This window comes from Lasioglossum baleicum, chromosome 9 (genome assembly GCF_051020765.1).
Source record: "Lasioglossum baleicum chromosome 9, iyLasBale1, whole genome shotgun sequence".
Lineage (NCBI taxonomy): Eukaryota > Metazoa > Arthropoda > Insecta > Hymenoptera > Halictidae > Lasioglossum > Lasioglossum baleicum.
In genome coordinates, this window is record NC_134937.1 from 3149190 (window position 1) to 3169422 (window position 20233).

Here is a 20233-nt window from a genome sequence, read left to right on the forward strand (position 1 = left end):
ATCTGAAACATTGAATTATGTAGTTTTAATAAGAATTTTCGTATTATAGACTTTTAGTAAATTTGTATAATCTATATATATACTTATACAAAGTTTTTATATTTATTATTTACATTTTAACACGTTCCGTGCCGAGCAGTTTTTGCTCGATTTTTCATTTAGGCCATTTGCTTTGTTCTGTACTGCATTTTTTTGTAATTATTAACAAGGAGGCACTCCTCTCCGATTTTGATGAAATTTAAATATATCATAGATTTCGTCATTCTGAACATCTTTTTCAATTCACAGTTCAAATACTGGATGATAGCTACAATGCAAAGATTATGCGAATAGAATGAGTTGTGATTAGGTCGTGGAGGGGGTGGAGAGGCACCACGCGACGGACCTAAAGACTGTGCATAACCCTGCGGGGGGGGGGGGGGGTGTAGCGAAAGACGGAAGAGGTATCAACTGTCGGCCATCTTGGATGGCAGCACTGTGGTGCGCTCTGTAGGCGACTTTAAATACCAGTGTAGCGGCTGTAGCACATGGTCTGTAGAATATACGCGGAATAACCCCACTTCTCCCGCCCGCGCGTCTATTAAATGATATTAACTATTAAATAATAGTACCTGGTCGGTGGTTGATACTAGTTCTGATCCATGCCACAGATTTAATAACAGTACAGTGGGTTTTGTTTCCTGCTAAAGATGATGTAGGTTCTGTTCCATGCTGAAGATGTAGCACCGACGAGGTACTAAACTTGATCCAACGAGAGAGCAGTACCGCGTGAAGACCAGTTTTCGTCCGTCGCTGCGCATCTTCGTCCTAATTGGTAATACTCCCACTCCATACGTTCCCTTCCCAATGCACAGCGCATGCGCGCAGCGGCACCGAAGTGACGCCACGTGCTGCAGCGCCGCAAACCGTTTTGTTCGCAGCTATATAGCCGGGTGTGGTTTGTTTTTCGAAGTGTGTTTTTGGCGGTAAAACTTTAAAGCGTTACAAGTGATTTCAGGATTTTCAGGGCATTTAAAATGGAAGAGGAAGTTCCTGGTCCATCCCATATGTCACCACCAAAGAGAAATCCGTCAGGGAAGGTAAGTTCGCATTATAAATATTTATTATGCATGCTCATGCATGGTTTTTGGTTGTTTTATTTATTATGCATGATTGGTGTTTGGCTTTGTGTTTCTTTTTCTATTCAGTTTGTGCTATCTGCTCAATAGCAGATGCTGGTAAATCTGTATAAGCATGTCAATACAGTGAACCCAGGCATGACATACAAGTCTATCGTCCAATCCCTTTCTAAGCAGACAGGATACTGGGATACTGGATACGGGATACTGTATGCAAAACTCTGGCGGAGTACAAAACAACAGGAAACGTGACATCGCCAAATAAGAAGAGGCGAAGATTGAGCATATTGGAGAAGACATCGGAAGAAGACCTCATAGCCATAAGGAGGAAGGTGCATAGCTTTTGGTTGAATCGGGAGATTCCAACGTTGGACAAGATTCTACATGCTATCAACAACGATGAAGAACTTCCTTCGTTCAAGAAGACAACACTCCACACACTTCTGAAATGTATGGAGCTTAAATACATTGTGAGGAAGCGCAACAGCGCCCTAATTGATGAACCCCGTATTGTATATTGGCGGCAACAGTAAGTAACAATCAACATACATTCAAAAATGTTTTTTACACTATTGTAGACTATACAATTTACATTGTAGATACATCGAAAGTATAAGGACCCTACGTGCAGAAGGACGCCCCATCTATTACCTCGATGAAACATGGATCAACGCCGGGGACTGCAAGAGGAGATTGTGGGTGGATACAAGTGTCAGCTGCCCAAGGAACGCCGAAGAAAGGGGCTTATCGATAGGCATACCTGCTCCCACCGGAAGAGGTAAGCGTCTAATTATTTTACACGTCGGGTCAGCAGACGGATTTGTACCTGGGGCCCTCCTTTGTTTCGAGTCGAAGAAAGACTCTGCTGATTATCATCATGAGATGAACGAGGACACATTTTTTGAGTGGTTCTGCAAACTTTTGCCCATGCTGCGAGATGGGGCAGTTATTGTTATGGACAATGCGCCATACCATAGCGTGAGAAAGGATAAGTATCCAACGAAGAGTTGGACAAGGGATCGAATAATCACGTGGCTCGAGGGTAAGGGGGAACAGGTGAATCCACGGAACGTCAAAGTTCAATTATTAGCTTTAGTTGATAAATATCGGCAGCCTAACATCTTTGTCATTGATGAATATGCCACAGAACATGGATGTACCGTGGTACGCCTTCCCCCTTACCACTGCGAGCTAAACCCCATTGAGCTCGCATGGGCAAAAGTTAAGGAGTTTATCCGAGCGCGGAATACGACATACAAGTTAGCAGATGTCCGCGAACTTGTACACGAAGCCATCGAAAATGTGTCCACCGACAATTGGCAAAATTTCATTCGCCACGCAATAAAGGAGGAAGACAGGCTCCACGAACTCGACCATATTACTGATTCCGTGTTGGAAGAAAATGGCGAGTTGTTGGAGACGTCTGATGACTCGGACATCGACGTGTAAATTTTTTATAAATAATTTGTAAATATGTATATTTAATTTAATTTAATGTAATTTAATTTAAGTTAATGTAATTTAATGTAATTTAATTTAAGTTAATGTAATGTAATTTAATTTATAATATTTATAAATCGCATTCTTGGCGGACGGCTTCACCGTCAATAGTTGTTATTATTTGAATGCCCACACCAGTCATCCTTTTCCATTTATTTTCCTACATAGTTGTAAGTTATAATTAGTAAATAGTTTGTAAATAGTTGTAAATTATAATTTGTAAATAGTTGTAAGTTAAAATTTGTAAATGGTCTGTAAATTGTAATTTGTACATGTTTTGTAAATATTAATATATGAATGTAAATAATAACATATATGAAAATAATGTACAAATTATGTTTTAATTTAAATAAAATATATTAATTCATTATATTTGCAAATAGTCGCGATTTTCTATTCCCTATAATGGCCTATAATTTCATCCTAATTCATTTCATTTCTGGACACCGCGTATATGAAACTTTCAGTCGAGACAGTGGGGAGTGCGTAGTGGAGTGGGAGTTGGGAGGCTCGCAGCAAGGCGCTGCGATCAGTCGAGCTGCGCGAAACGGTACTGCTCTCTCGTTGGATCAAGTTTACTATTAAAGACTGCCAGCCTTATGGGAGTCAGTACTTCGATTGAGCCCAACCTTTTTAATACGATGGATGGCCGCTAGAGGCGCTGCGCGGAAAAACAGTAACGTATCTACTATTGGGTAGCAGAGCGGCCAGAGCCCTGAGGCAGTTATATTGGCGGGAATGTATCGAAATAATCTTACCGGACAAAAAGACTCCAGGACGTGTCCTACGAGTTACAAAATATACACAAATACACTTGTTATACATTCATTTTTCAGAATCAAATCTTATAAATTTTTTAAAATTCTGCGGGGTGCTCAAGGAACCCCATTTCATCTACCCAAGAGTAGATACGTTACTGTTTTTCCGCGCAGCGCCTCTAGCGGCCATCCATCGTATCAAAAAAGTTGGGCTCAATCGAAGCACTGATGGGAGTTCGTGTCAGTGTCGCCAGGTCGCCAGCAATCGAGGGGAATCAAGTACCCCCTCTCTGATGACCAGTCCAGTCTACGGCACGGGCACCTTAGTCTACGGTCTTAGTGGGGGACGTTGGAGTGTGCGCATGGTGCTGGAATGGGATAGTGGAAGGGAAAAGGAGGAGAGTAATTGATGACCATTTGGTCATCACCTGGCGACACTGGTCCGAGAGGAATCACGGTGACACGATGTACCCCCTCTCTGATGACCAGAGTAGAGTAATATGTGACACGTTGCGCCGCGCACGCGCAACTATTACTCTACTCTGGTCATCAGAGAGGGGGTACCTTGTATTCCCCTCGAGTGCTGGTTTGGGCACTTCCTGGTGACTCTGGTTCGTGTCCCCGAATATTTCGGTGTTCTCTTACACCCTCTAGGATATATTCTGGCTCCAGCCAGAGGAACAGAAGGCCACCGACGGCATTTTGTCGGTGAGGAAGACCACTGAAGAGATTCTCGTCGCGACGCATCGGTGAGAAGGCGAATTATCACAAAACCATATCGATTATTATTAAATGTTACATTCTCCGCCATATTTCAGATGAAGCTTTGGCACTATTTTGATACTATTTTCGTCGGTGGTAGAACTTTTAGCGATGTGGTATTTCAGATCACTGTAAGTTCCACGTTATTCCGTGCCCACTTGCCTGTCCGCTGAATAGCACAGGGGCTAGCAGTCTTTAATAGTATCTCGTCGGTGGATGTAGTCACAGATGAGGACAGACGCTACACTAGTACTTAAAGTCGCCTGTAGAGCGCACCACAGTGCTGCCATCCAAAATGGCCGCAGTGAATCATCCTTCCCCGCTCGCGGGACACCCCCTCTCACCCATAAATCTACTTTACGCTCAGTCCTTAGGTCCGTGGAGGCAGTGATGGTACGTAAGGGGCTTTTTTCGCGCATGCGCGACGATTCTAGTCTCAGACGGCCTCAGTCAACTACGAAGATCGGGTATCTTGGCTGCCCCGCTAATTTTTGGCCCTGCCGTAGGGCAGCGCCAAGGCCGCCACAGTTCCCCATAAACTTCGGACGTAGATACGTTCCTGAAGAACTCGCGCATCCGCGAAAAAAGCGCCTTATGTGTCATCACTGCGTGGAGGCAGCTCAGGCGCGTACCTAACCCAGACCGTATGAACTGCGCGTGGCGCATTAGAGCGACACCCGTATCAATACCAGGGATTCATACTGGTATTACCCCAATAACCTTTATAGAAACCGAAATACCGGTATGACATCATACTAGTAAATGGAAATACCGGTATATTTCAAGAACTTATACCGGTATTTTCGGTTGTACGTTGTACCGAAATACCGGAGTGATACTATTTGAAAGTACCGATATATTTTCTGATGTTTGATAATTTTCTTATTTTATTTAACAACAACAGACATCTTGCGACAACGAACAAGCGTTACCGCGACGACGCACGGAGACCGCCGCGCTGCGGAGCGCGGAAGGCGGAAATAATTGAATACGCGGCAAGGCCAAAGGCACGTAGGATTTTTGTTTTTTTGCAAACTTGTTTGAACGTCGGGAGAGCAATAAATCCATTGACGTTCTTTGCTTTTTGAAGTCATTTTATTAACATAATAATTTACATAAATATAAAATATTTGTCAATTTCTCTGTGATTTTTTAAGGGTATTATTTTGTTATTATACCTTATGTTTTTTTCCTTTTTTTGTATTTTTGAATTGTTATAAATAAAAAAATTAAAAACATCTATTTTAAGTTAGAAATATTAAAAATACAAAAATTTTGTCGCATACCACGCCACTCTTTGTACAACAAGTATTAATATATCGTTAACAATATCATCGGATAAGTTATACCACAATGATACATATTTTAAAGAAGAAAACAATCTTTAACACTAACTTGTGTTGGTGATACTATTAAAGCAACTAGTAAAGGTAAACATGATGGGTTAAATAAAATTAAGACATGATTTTGTTCCACAATCGAACAATGACAATATATTTCTAAACTAGCAATTTATAAATTTTCAATTTTATTACTTTTAAGTATTAATATGTCGTTAACAATTTCATCGGATAAGTTATAGCGCAATGGTGATAGTACATATTTTAAAGATGAAAACAATCTTTCAACACTAACTTGTGTTGGCGGTACTGCTAAAGCAACTTCTGCTAGTGAATATAACTCTGGCATTTGGGATTTTTGGTTATCCCAAAAATCCAAAATTTAGACGTAAACGTCTACTACGTCGTACTGAAATTCTGGTACTCCCTGTATGGGTAAACGGGATAATCCGTCCGCATTACCGTGTAATTTTGTATTCTTGTACTTTATATTGAAAGAAAAACCGCGTAAGAAAAGCGCATAGTGTTGCATTCTCATTGCACTACGCGTTGGTAGTGCTTTCGTTGGCGCAAAGATTTGTACTAGTGGTTGGTGGTCAGTGTACAGTGTAAACCGATTGCCGTAAAGGTACTGATGAAACTTTTTAATCGCAAAAATTATCGCATACGCTTCTTTATCAATTTGTGAATAGCGGCGTTGTATTTTGGCAATGATTGCGACGCGTGTTGCAGAACACGTTCGGACCTATCCGGGTATTTGTGTGACAGTACCGCTCCCACACCGTATGCACTTGCATCGGACGCAACAATTAACGGCAGTTTCGGATCGAAATGTGCTAAAACTTTTCCACTTTTAAATTGTTTTCTCGCTTCCAAAAATGCCGTTTCACATTCTTGAGTCCACCTGAATGGCACCCGGCTGCCTAATAAGTAGTATAGCGGAGATAACAATGAACTCAAGTTTTGAATGAATCTACCTTAATAATTTACAAAGCCGATAAACGCTCGAAATTCTGTAATGTTTTTCGGTCGCGGCATCTTATCAATTGCTTCCATTTTTGTTTTGGTTTTATGTATACCCTCTTTATCGATTGTATATCCGCAGTACTCTATTGTATCTTTGAAAAATTCGGATTTCTCAACATTAATTGGTATATTCGCTTCGCCAAATCTACCTAATACTTGTTCTAAACGCTGTAAATGTATTTTGTCGTTTGGCGCTGTAATTTTAATGTCATCGAGGAACACATGGACGAGGAACTCATGGAATATCTTTTTAACAATTTTCCATGTATCGTTGCCAAATCGCTGGCGCACTTGCGACTCCGTACAGTAATATTGTACACCTGTACAGTCCTTTATGTGTATTTAATGTAAGTAATTCGCGATCCTCAGGATGAATTTCCATTTGTAAATACGCGTATTGTATATCAATTTTTGAAAATTTCTTTCCCCCCGCCATTGCTGCGAAGAGTTCATTACTCGTCGGAAGCGGATGTTCGTCGATGACCAAATGTTTGTTGATTGTAACGCTAAAATCGCCGCATATTCTAATCGTATTATTTTTCTTTAATACCGGAACAATGGGTGTAGCCCATTCAGACGCATTAACTTTTTCGAAAATGCCGTCTTTCTCTAACGTTTCGATTTCTTTTTCTACTCTAGGAAGCAGGGACTGAAACGGTGCTGGAAATAACTGTTTCAAACTGTTATATGTATATCGGTTCTGATCGAAACAGTTATGAAGAACCGAAATGATGTTATAACTGTTACGAGAATATCGGTTCTGGCTTATATCGGTTACGGTTACGGTTCTGAAGAACCGATATTATTTCGGTTCTGTAACTGTTATTTTTCGGTTCTGGATATCGGTTCTGGATTTCGGTTCCGGATTTCGGTTCTGTCATTCTGTATTCTGTATTGTGTTCGGTCAGTTCGGTCTTATATACAGGGTGTCCCAAAACCCCTTCGACTCCGGGAAATGGGAGGTTCCTTAGGTCATTTCAAGCAACATTTTCCTTTGCACCAATGTCAGCCGGGGCTTTGTTTAGGAGTTATTAACGAAAAACACGGACCAATCAGAGCGCGATCTAGACGCGCGATGGCACGTTCAGCCCGGCGCGCCGGGAGACGAGCGTGGTGTAACGCCGCGATGCCGTAACGAACAAGAGTTTCTCGAGATTATGTGAATCCTCCCCGATTTGGATGAGCTTTGGATATGTTGTCAAGACCATGATTCTGAACAACATTTCCCTTTACAGTTTTTGTCGGCCGGCTTTAGTTTACGACATACATAATTGTACAAACTTGTAATTGTAAATCGATCGATGTACTATCTTTTACCCGATTTGGATGAGCTTTGGATATGTTGTCAAGACCATGATTCTGAACAACATTACCCTTTACAGTTTTTGTCGGTCGGAAGAACTTTACTTGTCAATTCATATGGGTTAATCTCTTTACCCGACTTACGACAACGTTACCCGAACGAGGGAAGAAGCAGAAACTGATTGTATTAAAAACTCACTTATTCAGCCGTAAATCCATTTGCTGCTTCGAAATGTGTGTCGCTGGGTCACTCGGTGACGAACTGCACAGATGTCTTCAGATATACGACAGTACCGAAAGCTAAGGGACGTACGGCCAGGTCGACGAAGTGCACAGCCGGTGGTAGAAGGCCTAAAGGATGCGCGGTCAAGTCGACGATCCAGAATTTCACTTTCACTTTCGAATCGATAAATAATTCGTATGTTTATTTCACACAGATGCCTTGAAATTTTTCCACACTCACAATCACTGTTCACATTTGTCAACACATAGTTATTGGGGTAATACCGGTATAATACCGTTATTTTGTATACCGGTATTATACCGGTATGAATCTCTGATCAATACGTTTCCAGGGTTAGGTACGCGCCTGAGCTGCCTCGAAGTAACTGGCTGAAAAGCGACTGCCGTTACCGACCACTGACATAATTAATTTAAATTTGAACACGAAAGGTATTATTTTCCGATACGAAAGTATTATGAAAGATGTAAATATGTAAAAATGACGCACAGATTAGAATATGTCATCGATAGTCACAAATAAAATTTGTTCATGAACTACAAAGAAAACGTTTCGATGCTGGCACAGTCTAACTTATTCGATCCGTGGCGTGTGTAAGCTTCTTTTCGCCATAAAACCATTTGCAATCGATTAATTATATTGCCATGGCAAAATTCTGAATTATAACAAACATTTGGCAAAACTGCAGCATAGTTATCTCCAATTTCGATGACTTTTGCATATAATGTAGAAATCTATATGTTAAATATCTTTTTCCTTTCTATATACAGTGACTCCCATTAATATTTGGACGCTCTAAAAAAAGGATAACTTTTTTAATATTGGAATATACGATTTAAACTTTTTTGAGAAGTTAGACAATTAGTTTATTACACGATGTGAAGAGATATTTCTTCAAAAATTGCAGTTGGTGGAATTGTAGAGAAAATACTAAAAGGTGCATTTTACATCCTTTTTGTATGTGCCTATATTGAAAATTTAAAACATACGTTTTGTAGATCTGTATCAATTGAACATATTCTGTGTGAATAATCGGTCGACGTTGCAATGAATTACAAACGTTTAAAGATGGTCAAATTGCAGTTTTTCACGATTTTCGGCCTCTAATCTCAATAAATCTGAGGATCCTTACATCTTTCAATGCCTGTCGTTTTTCCCCGCATCAACGGATTTCGATTAAACCTTCACAATGCACATAATCGACACAGATCTACAAAACGTGTTTTTCAAATTTTCAATATAGGTCCACATAAAAAAGTTGTAAAATGCAACTTTTAGTATTTTCTCTACAATTCCGATCAATTGCAATTTTCGAAAAAATTTCTTTTCACATCCTGTAGCAAACTAATTGCTCCAGCTTCTAAAAAGAAGTTCAAATCGTATAGTCAAGTATTAAAAAAGTTATCGCTTTTTTGAAAGCGTCCGAATATTAATGCGAGTCACTGTATGTATTCGATGAATACGATCAGTACCACTATAGTAAATTCTGCCTATACTTGTAAATATACTGCAATAAATGTTTGTTATCACTTAATTGAAAGTGACTGTATTAAATTGAGCTACGTTCCTTAATCCCTGCAATGCTAGCGTGAAATAATTATGACATCCATTTTTTGCAGTCTCGCAAATGTTAGTTTATTGTTACGAGCCAGGGCCATGAGCAGCACGAGTGGCCGGCGAAGGGTTGTTACCCTAGCGCCTAGGCCCTAGGACAGAGAGTTCCAGCTTGTAGCTCGCGAGTCATACGCGACACCTTCCCCGTTTAGGTTCTTCCCCCACTCTTAGACTTCATCGTTGCCGTAGAACTTCGTCCCTGTTCCCGTACCGCTATGCCGCCCACTAACTCTACGGCTGTACGTAGTAGTGGGAAGAGGTTTGACTAATGGTGGAGATCTTGCGGTTCTCAGAGGAGAACAAGTTGGAACTCTCTGCCCTAGGAATATGGTCTCAATTTGTTAGGTAAGGTACGCGGACGAACCCAATGCGAAATTGGGGAGCTGCTAGGATTATAGACACCGAGGACGAACCTGACGCGAAGTCAGGGACCCTCTAGGAATGGAGTCAAACGCAGACGAACCTGATGCGTAATCAGGGAGCTGCTACGAAGGTGAAACTTCGTGAACGAACTCAATGCGAAATTGAGGAGTCACTAGGAACGACGCGCAGACGAACCCGATGCGAAACCGGAGAGCTGCTAAGAGGTTGTAGAACAGCGCGGACGAACCCAATGCAAAATAGGGGTGCCGCTGGGAGGTTGGATAAGAGCACAGACGAACCTGATGCGAAATCAGGAAGCTGTTAGGATGCGGACGAACCTGATGCGTAACCAGGGAGCCGCTAGGATGGTATAGTTTTCGTGGACGAACCCAATCTGAAATTGGGGAGCCACTAGGTTGGATAAATCTCTGTTTGGACAATTGGAATGTCGCGAACTAACTTGATGCGTAATCAGGGAGTCGCTAGGATTGTTAGTGGGCCTACCCATCATGTGGGAACGTTCAATTACTACATATATTAGGATTTTGGAACAATAATAATGGGTCAAGTGATTTGTACGAATTTACCAATAAACACAAATATATTCTGATTATAAGAGAATATGTTACAACTGTTTAATTGTCGCGACTGAATCAGATGGCATGAAAGAAAGTATTATTACCTACTAGCTTTCCCCCGCCACGCGTTGCTGTGGCTCAGTATTTTTTAAAAGCATATTTTTACCTGTCACAGATGTGACATTTCTCGTCATGATGCATTGGTGATAATGCGAATCAACACGAAACCATATCGATTATTATACATCAGTGTTTTCACAAACGCGCCACATTCACATAACTTGAAATAAGCAGTTAGCGTTGTAGCCGGTGGAGAAGGTCGTCAAAACTCTTGAACGAATGGACTTTTTCGCATGCTGATTTCTCATAAACCTACCCGCAGAAACGCTGCGTCTAATGGCTCAAACCCCAGCTTTCTACGTTCAGCCGTTACGGAGATGGCCGATTACAAACAAACGGACATTTACATTTTTATTTATACATATAGATGTTGACGCACTGGCAATGCGGGGTCTCGGAGCAACTTTACGAATGCCTAGTAGATTTAACTCGGGACGTCCCAACTGTCGACTACGTGTAACGAGCCGTTCTAACGAGCAGAGCCTGCCTGCTACAGAATTAGACCAGAATCTTCCAAATTAACGGAGCTACATCCCGTTGTATGTTTTTGAACGACTCACTTTGATAAGAAAAATGTGACACTGATCAGTACAGTCAGGATGAACACTTGATCCCTTGTGTCTCTACCCCTACGGAATAACACTCCGCTCTCTCCCAGAATCTTCTTCCATTCTAATGAGTTCTTCAATTTTCTACATTCTACATGATAGGTTCCATATTTCTCTATAATTAGCCGTCTTCCCCTAGTCTTCCCCTTTGTGTAAAAGGTCTATCCAGCTTATTGACACTCTCCCTTCCCTCCAGAATTGACTCAACATTTGTGTTCATTCCACTGGTATTACAAGTATAAAGACAGCAGTATAAAATACGAAATTCCTATTTCTGTGAATATTAGAAACAATCGGGCCCAAAAGTATTTTTAGTTAAACAAGTGGAAAAAGTGGTCGAGCTTATCCACAGTAAAATAGCTATGAAACAGGAATGTTTAGTGAAAAATTGGATTTTAATAGCAGGAGCCTGTATGCATCAAGTACTTCTCTAACAAGTTCTGAATTCGGAGCAACGCCTGGTGTAACTCCTCGGAAAAAGCAACCAGCACCATTACCGCCAAACAATAAGGATCTACATGCACCCGAGCAACGCACATCTCTGGCACCCGATCTACAAAATACTTCAGCCGAATATCACGTAATTAGACGACAAAGACTTTATTCAATTTACTTTAGGTTTACTTCTTACTTTATTCACGAATGATGTATGCTTGTGGTCTGGAATAGAAAATGGAAGTTAGAGTCAGTATTAGTGTTTGTTAGATTTTTATAGAGCCAATTTTGTGTCGAAACTAATAGTTTGTGAAAGAACAGCCCAAGATTTGGTCTATGTATTTACAGTAAATCCTCTATCGACGCAAAGTGGTGCTACACGATGAACGCAAAAAAGTATCCCCTCCACTGTAGTAATTTGATCTCGGCTCGGGTATATCGGTGTGAACCACTATTAATGCGACGCGGAGAGTCGCAGTCGTCGGCACAGTTCAAAGGCCCGTGCGATTAATTGACGATGAACGTTTCGGGCGCAAGGAAGGACAGCGTATGGGAAAGAAAGAGACGCGGAGAGTCGCAGTCCTTCTCTACGTTCGGCTCGGCCTTTGAAGCTCAAAAAAATAATGTCCTTCTCCGATCGATGCAAACGAATCTCCCGAGGCTTTTGCGTCGATAGAGGATTTACTATATTCTTCTTGCACAATATTTGAAAAATTAAGAACCAAATAATTAATGTTAGTCAAGGTTACATCACACGAATATCGAATCTCTATTAATGTATAGATTCAATTTCAAAATAAGGACAGTGTATCGAAATATAAAACACATTCTTTAAAAAAATTTTTCAAACACCGTTGGATGATAAACACGCTTTTTGCTCCACACCATGCGTACGATATTATCTTAACGAATATTTAATTTGTCGCATTTTTCTTTTCTCTTTTGACATTAGAAATCACATCAACGCACAACGCTTAAGGCACGTAAATCAAAACCCGCTCCTCCACCACCAATAGCAACAAGTACTCCATATAATGCGGCTATGGTTACTCCGCTGACACTTGAAGAATCTCCAATAAATGAATCATGTAATATCACTAGTAATGAAAATTTATGGGAAGATAAAAAGATGGATAAGGATGAAGCAAACAGAACTAAACAAAGTTTGACCCATATTTCATATGCAGACAATCCGGATTATCACTCGCCATATACAGATAAAAGTACACAAGGAAAATGGAAAAGGAAGAAAAATCCGGCTCCACCATGTCCGATACCACACAGAAGAAAAGTAAGTATTTTAGATTATTTCGTAGTGTTTGGACGTCACATTCTCGAGCAAAGTTGCTATAGCGGTAACGTGTCTAATGAAATACGTTCCTCAGTTTTTCAACGGAAAAAACCAATTTTAGTTAATTTCGTTTACTCACTTTTTCAACAAGGGAATATACCGAAGTGGCATCAGCGATCTTAAAAGTTTTTAGGAAGGAAATAGAGAGAGTCCTTACAAAAGTATTTCATACATTTTTTATTGACTACCGTTCATATAAATAGTATGAAAATAGGTACCATATTAAAATTATGTTGGGCCAAATATCTTAGAAACCGTAAGAACTAGAAACTATTATTTACTATGCGTCCAACAAGAGATGGCACAGAGAAACTCGTAGGTATAACAACGTAGATGTTGTTATAGTAGCACAAATTTGTAAATTGTCCTTTTTATTGCAAAGATTAATTCTATTTCGTTCGCTATATTAATAAGTATTTGTACTTTTCAGATAAAGGTAATGTCCCTTGAGGATGTCAAATTGGAATTAGACGAAATTGAATTGCAGCAACAAGGCTTGGAAAAACAGGGCGTACGATTGGAACAATTAATTAGAAATAAATGCGAAACAGGATCCAATAATGATGGTAATTATATTCTTGTTTCCTAAATAATATTTGTAACATATGTATACGTATTTTTCTTACGTTACTGGTATAAAAGTTGGAAACAATAACAGGTTATTGTAATAAAACACTTCTTTTATCAAATACTTACATCTTGTACTCGATTTAGATAACTGTAGAAAATTACTATGCAGTATAATACAATCGACATTAAAGTAAACAATTGGTTAAATCATTGTTTGGTCGCTTCGTACTTATTTAGCCTCGCGTTAGATGCGTAGGTACAGTAAAGTCTTGAGTAAGCTAGAGGGAGCTGTACGATCTAAGTCAGTTCAAGACAGTGATGCCAGAGCTGTGGTACTGTGGTACTAAACCATACCCCCACCATAGCCTACTATCGCCCCCAGTGATGGGATTGTTGGCGCTTTTCGCGCGCATGCGCGAGTTTCGTCAGGGCCGTGTCTACGTCTACGTCCGAAAGTGGGGAACTACTGGGGGGGAAAGTAGTGGGAGACTATATGGCGGGAAATTAGCAGGGCGACCAAGGTACCCGATCTTCGTACTTGACTGAGGCTAGAGTCGTCGCGCATGCGCGTGAAAAGCGCCAACAATCCCATCACTGATCGCCCCTACGTTCCTTTCCAACGCGCCCGCGCGCTACACTCACCAGCGTACCTCTACGGATACAGTAGAGTGTAGAGTGATACGCTGGTGAGTGTAGCGCGCGGGCGCGTTGGAAAGGAACTTAGGGGCGATAGTAGGCTATGGTGTGGGTATGGTTTAGTACCACGGCTCTGGCATCACTGGTTCAAGAAGCTCGAGCTACGTAATCCAATCAGTGTAGCCAGATGAGGGGAGTCACAGTGAAATCTAGCCATCAAGGAGAGAAAAATGTGTGTGATAACCATATATGTTGCACACAGATAACTATCGAGATTATACGTTAATGAAGTTCCGAGATTCATTGTGTTCAGATATACGTATTTTTACTATAGACGATTGATGAGAATAAAAATATATGATAATCATAATATATTTCAATTTTAGATGTATCTATGCGGTCCGATGTGGAAGAATTGGTTTTAGAATTATTCGCTCTAGTAAATGAAAAAAACGAATTGTTCAGACGGCAAGCTGAATTAATGTTACTTCGAAGGCAACAAAGATTAGAAGAAGAACACGTTGAAGTAGAATATCAAATTCGATGTTTAATGTCGCAAAGCGAATCCACGAAAACGGATTATGACAAACAGCGGGAAGAAGCATTGATACAGAGGTAAGCGATGTATACAATATAACGGCTATGTAGATAGATAAATTAAAGTGTGAGAAGGAGGTCCACAGGCTGTCCCAAAATCGAGGTCATCTGTAGCAACATTTTCCTTTGCAAGAATGGCCGCCGCGGCTTTGATTCTGTCCTTCTCTATGTTCGACTCTCTGTTGTCATACAGTCATAAAAAAATAGTGTCCCTAAACGATCACTGTCCGTGCAGAACACGGCTGTTTGACAGTAAATCCGGATTTACTGTATAACACAGTTGCAAACAATGATTATATGACGAAAAAACTGAAACGTTTCTTTGGTTCTAAATGTGTCCGTTCGATAATACTGTAAACATTTTATTTTTATTCATTAACAGGCTTGTACAAATTGTTGAAAGACGGAATGAAATAATCGAATGTTTGGAAATGGACCGCCGCAGAGAAATAGAAGAGGACAAAAGTATACATAAACATATGGGTCTCTTTGCTGGTAAGTAAGCTTGTCGTTAGTAAACCTATTCAAATACATGATAATTACATTATTCATTGTTTAACAGCTAAAACCAAAAGTGAAGCTCCAGATAACGACATGAACCTTCCTTGTTGTTCAAAAATGAAGAAAGACAAACCAAAGAAAAAAACAAAGGAAAAGAAATCGAAAAAAATGTCCAAGAAAGATATCGATAAGGATATAGACGAGGCTGAGATAAACCACAAACGATACAATAAAAGAAAATGGTTTTAAATTGCACTGTTAGTTAAGTTAAACGTCAGGTATTGCATTGTATATCTTTAGCATTTAAAAAATTACTACCTCGTGTAACATAAACGTTTAATAAAATTGTAACACTAATATGAGAATCCGCATCCTGTTTTGTCACGTTGCTGATTTTTCGGATGCCGTCGGGAGGACGGAAACGCTTGCGACACCGGGTATATACATATTCACAGACCGGAAGGCCGGGCCACGCTTAGCCGCACGATACGCGGTCCACCTGAGACAAACAGCTGCTCTCAAGCACGGCTTATTCTCGAAAGATCTCCAATTTTAGATTTGATGTACGGTGCATCACCGACGTCAAAAATCCGTTAAACCCGGCCTGGGTAGGACGATCACGGCGATAGCCACGATCGCACTCTTTCCGTAACCGATCTCCTGTCGCTATTATCCTGCAGGTCCACGAGCATCATGGCACGACGATCTGGCACCTCCACGAACGCGAAACATCGACGAGGACGTCGTCCCGGTAATAACGACCGCATCCAGAAGCACTGTGTCCGTGAGCACCGTAACCGGTAGGTCGCAAGGCAGCGAGCACCATTGAAATATGAACCACCCGAATCGTTATTTCTAAAGCCCCGCACCGAATATCCTCCTCGCCGTTTTTGAACCCTGGTACGGCGAGCAAATCGGCACCTAGGAACACGGCCGCGAGGAAACCGAACACCGACAAACCGGACCCGTTACATGGCGTCGAACAGACACCCGGTGCACAGTAAATGCGTCGGAAATAACGAACACGCGACCTACCGGAATTTCGAGGTTACCGACAAACGTGATTTCTGGCATCACTAGTTCCTGACTATTTAGCACCGAACCGGAACCAGTGATTGCCAGTGATGCCAGAAATGCGCAACGTTTCACGCGCATGCGCGACAAACAGTACCGTATCTAAAGTCTGTCCCAGGCAAGAACATACTTCGCGAATGACCAGTTTACGTCGTTCGCTGCGCAGGTTCGCCCTGATTGGTAGTACTCCCAATGCACAACGCATGCGCGCAGTGGCACTGAAGCGACGCCACGCGATGCAGCGCTGCAAACTGCAAACTGCCTCACTCGCGTTATACCAGGTGTCCTGTGTTACACGCATCGCTGCGCATCACCGCCCTCGCTATTTTACCACGTTTGTTTCGCTAGTTTTTCCGCGCTTTTCTTTAAAGTGTTTATTAGTGAAAGAAAATGGACCAAGGAGAGCCATCAGGTGTATCTCCACAGAAGCGGAATCCGAGAGGAAAGGTACGTACGCATTGTACATATTAATAATGCATTTCGATTATATATTTGAATTCGAATTTCGAATCTTCGATATCCGTAATTTTGTAAAATGCATGACAATGTAAATAAGACGTTTCTTTAGCTGTTCTTTAATGAATTAAAAATCTTTATTTCAATTTTTTTTCTGTTTTTAGTACATTTTATCTGGGCAGAAGGAGATGATAATCAACCTGTATAAAAAACTGAAACAGGAAAACGCTGGGATCTCCTACAAGGCGATTATTGAATCCCTGACGAAGACGACGGGGATTGGAATATGTACTGTAAAATATGCGATAGCGGAGTACAAAAGTACAGGCGCTGTTTCGTCGCCGAATATGAAGAGGCGTTGTTGCAGTATTTTGGAGAAAACCTTGGAAGCGGATATTTTGGCCATCAGAAGAAAGGTCCACGACTTTTGGGTACGGCGCGAGGTGCCGAACCTCGATAAAATATTGCAGGCGGTGAATGATGACGAGGAACTCCCGTCGTTCAGCCGATCGAGTTTACACCGCCTGCTGAAGGGGATGGAATTCCGTTTCATTAAAAGGAAGCGGAACAGCGCGCTGATAGATAAACAGCACATTGTCAGCTGGCGGCAGAACTATATCAAGAATATCAGGGAACTGCGCGAGGAAGGGCGTCCAATTTATTACCTGGACGAAACATGGTACAACTGCGGGGATGTTGTCAATAAATTATGGGTAGATACTACGGTCACTTCCCCAAGGAACGCCGAAGAAAGGCGGCTGTCGACCGGCTTACCTGCTCCCGCTAACAAAGGAAAGCGGCTCATTATCCTTCATATCGGGTCAGAGGACGGGTTTTTACCTGGGGGCCTCCTCTGCTTCGAATCGAAAAAAATACTGCCGACTACCACAATGAGATGAACGGGGACACGTTCTTGGACTGGTTCAAGAAAATTTTGCCCACGCTGAGAGATAGGGCAGTAATAGTTATGGATAACGCTCCTTACCATAGCGTGGTAAAGGAGCCACATCCAAAAGTAATCTGGAAGAAAGCCAGAATTGTGGAGTGGCTGCAGGGTAAGGGGGAAACGATTAACGCGGATCTCGTAAAGACGCAGTTATTAGACATCGCCGAAAAATATAGGCAGCCGGGCAAAATCTATGCTGTGGATGAATGTGCAAAAGAGCATGACAAATTAGTATTGCGCCTTCCCCCTTACCACTGCGAGCTAAATCCAATTGAGCTCGCGTGGGCACAAGTAAAACATTATATTAGGACAAGAAACACGACATTTCAATTGGAGAAGGTCCGTGATCTTGTAAACGATGCCGTGGAGAACGTGTCCCCCACAAACTGGCAAAATTACATTGCACATGTAAAGAAGGAGGAGAGATTTCGACAACTAGATCGGACAATCGACTCAGTTTTTGATGAGCAGGACGATTGGATTTCTGAGTCTGAGGGGGAAGACTCGGACACAGACGGACAAAGTAGTAATTAAATAGCTTGTAAATAGTTTTAAATAGCTTGTAAATAGTTTTAAATAGCTTGTAAATAGTTTTAAATAGTTTTAAATAGCTTGTAAATAGTCTTAAATAACTTGTAAATAGCTTTTAAATAGTTTTAAATAGTTTTAAATAGCTTGTAAATAGCTTCTAAATAGTTTTAAATAGCTTGTAAATAGTCAATTTTGTCATTTGTACATTTTTTTTAGATATCAATAAATGTAAATAGTCACGATTTCGTATTATCTGTATCTGTATAATTCAATTGTCACTTGTACATTTTTTTTAGATATCAATAAATGTAAATAGTCACGATTTCATATTATCTGTATCTGTATAATTCAATTGTCACTTGTACATTTTCTTTTCTATATAATTCTGTATACTATTCTATTCTCTACGATTCCATGCTAACCCGTTTCATTCCGGTACACCGCGTATATGAAGACTCGCGTCGAGACAGTGGGGAGTGGGTAGTGGAGTGGGAGCTCGGAGGCTCGCAGCAAGGCGCTGCGATCAGTCTAGCTGCGCGAAGGAAGTATGTTCTTGCCTGGGACAGACTTTATGTGAGGTAGCAGAGCCCTGAGCACGGTGCATTATACCAGTGATGTGATCAGACCCACCGTAACTCGCGCATGCGCGGCAATTTCAGCCTCAGTAGCGTAACTATTTCGATGAAATCGTGTAGCTTGAGCACCCCGCAGACTTTTATAATTGAAACTTATTCTTTATTTTGAGGATGGGATAGGGAAAGAGCACTGCAATAACTACGCAAAAGAATACATAATCGTCTCTCGTCCATCAGTCGTCCCGCCAATAACACTGGTACAATCCCGCCAGAATAACTGCCTCAAGGCGTCAGGGCCCTGGCCGCGCGGCTGCGTTATTGTAGATACGCTACTGTCTTGGCCGCGCATGCGCGAGTTACGGTGGGTCTGATCACATCACTGCATTATACAGGTGTGCCGACTTCCCTCAGAAAACTGTGATGGATGGGTAGTAATTCTCTGGCCGCCGCCAGACGGCGCATGGATCGTAGGTTCCGTACGTGTGCGAATGAGATTGTGTGTATTCGGGCGCGCTGCTGAGTACACCAATCTTATTCGCACAGTTACGGAACCTACGATCCATGCGCCATCTAGCGGCGGCCAGAGAATTACTACCCATCTATCACAAAACGTCAACGTTACAGAGATGCTAAGTCGGCACACCTGTATAATGCACCGTGGTCCTGAGCCAGGGGGTGCAAGCTGTAATGGAAATATTTCAACCACTATGTTGCCCCCCCGGTTCATAGGCGGCGTTGGTGTCGCTGCAGTTTTTGCGTGCGTATGCCTATCGTCCAGAAGCTATACGAGAGTCATTCTTTGCGATACATATACCAAAATTTTCGATGGTTTTATAAGATCGTCGGTGGGCCAATCGGCTAAAGAGTTGGACTGCCAAGCGGTAGACCGAGGTTCGAATCCTGTTGGGGTAAACAGTTTTTTTCCAACCGTCTACCGCTTTTTATCTATATATACTGTCATTAGTTCGCCCCTTGTTCATAGGCGGCGCTAAAATACTGGTCAGATTTTTAACACGGCAGCTTACCCCCCCCTGCCCTGAGGCAGTGCTTCGATTGTGCCCGAATTTTCTCGCGTCTGCGCGAGAAAACAGTAACGTATCTACTATTGGGTAGCAGAGCGGCCAGAGCCCTGAGGCAGTTATATTGGCGAGAATGTACCGAAATAATCTTACCGGACAAAAAGACTTCAGGACGTGTCCTACGAGTTACAAAATATACACAAATACACTTG

The 20233-nt window shown here is 41.6% G+C and overlaps 3 protein-coding genes across 11 annotated transcripts in view; all 3 read left to right on the forward strand.

Moving 5' to 3' along the window:
* On the forward strand, positions 1 to 8571 carry LOC143212119 (uncharacterized protein C21orf140 homolog). The gene is made up of 2 exons (XM_076430526.1): positions 1 to 1647; positions 1718 to 8571. The coding sequence occupies exons 1-2, from the start codon at positions 1571 to 1573 to the stop codon at positions 2565 to 2567; spliced, it is 927 nt and encodes a 308-aa protein (XP_076286641.1). The 5' UTR covers positions 1 to 1570; the 3' UTR covers positions 2568 to 8571.
* The window catches only part of Mical-like (MICAL-like protein), a 118716-nt gene extending 102931 nt beyond the window's left edge, over positions 1 to 15785 (forward strand). For 7 of the 9 annotated variants that reach the window (XM_076430517.1, XM_076430516.1, XM_076430521.1 and 4 more), the window contains 6 exons: positions 11733 to 11910; positions 12718 to 13056; positions 13547 to 13682; positions 14709 to 14937; positions 15302 to 15414; positions 15482 to 15785. In XM_076430517.1, the coding sequence (XP_076286632.1) occupies positions 11733 to 11910; positions 12718 to 13056; positions 13547 to 13682; positions 14709 to 14937; positions 15302 to 15414; positions 15482 to 15669 (1183 nt within the window). In that variant the 3' untranslated portion in view covers positions 15670 to 15785. The remainder of the gene's footprint in view (positions 1 to 11732; positions 11911 to 12717; positions 13057 to 13546; positions 13683 to 14708; positions 14938 to 15301; positions 15415 to 15481) is intronic. The other 2 variants (XM_076430520.1, XM_076430518.1) reach the window with 2 other exon arrangements.
* A 2060-nt stretch (positions 15786 to 17845) lies between these two features.
* LOC143211729 (uncharacterized) lies at positions 17846 to 18430 on the forward strand. The gene has a single exon (XM_076429654.1). It carries the CDS (start codon positions 17846 to 17848, stop codon positions 18428 to 18430), a length of 585 nt encoding a protein of 194 aa, XP_076285769.1.
* The last annotated feature ends 1803 nt before the right edge of the window (positions 18431 to 20233 follow it).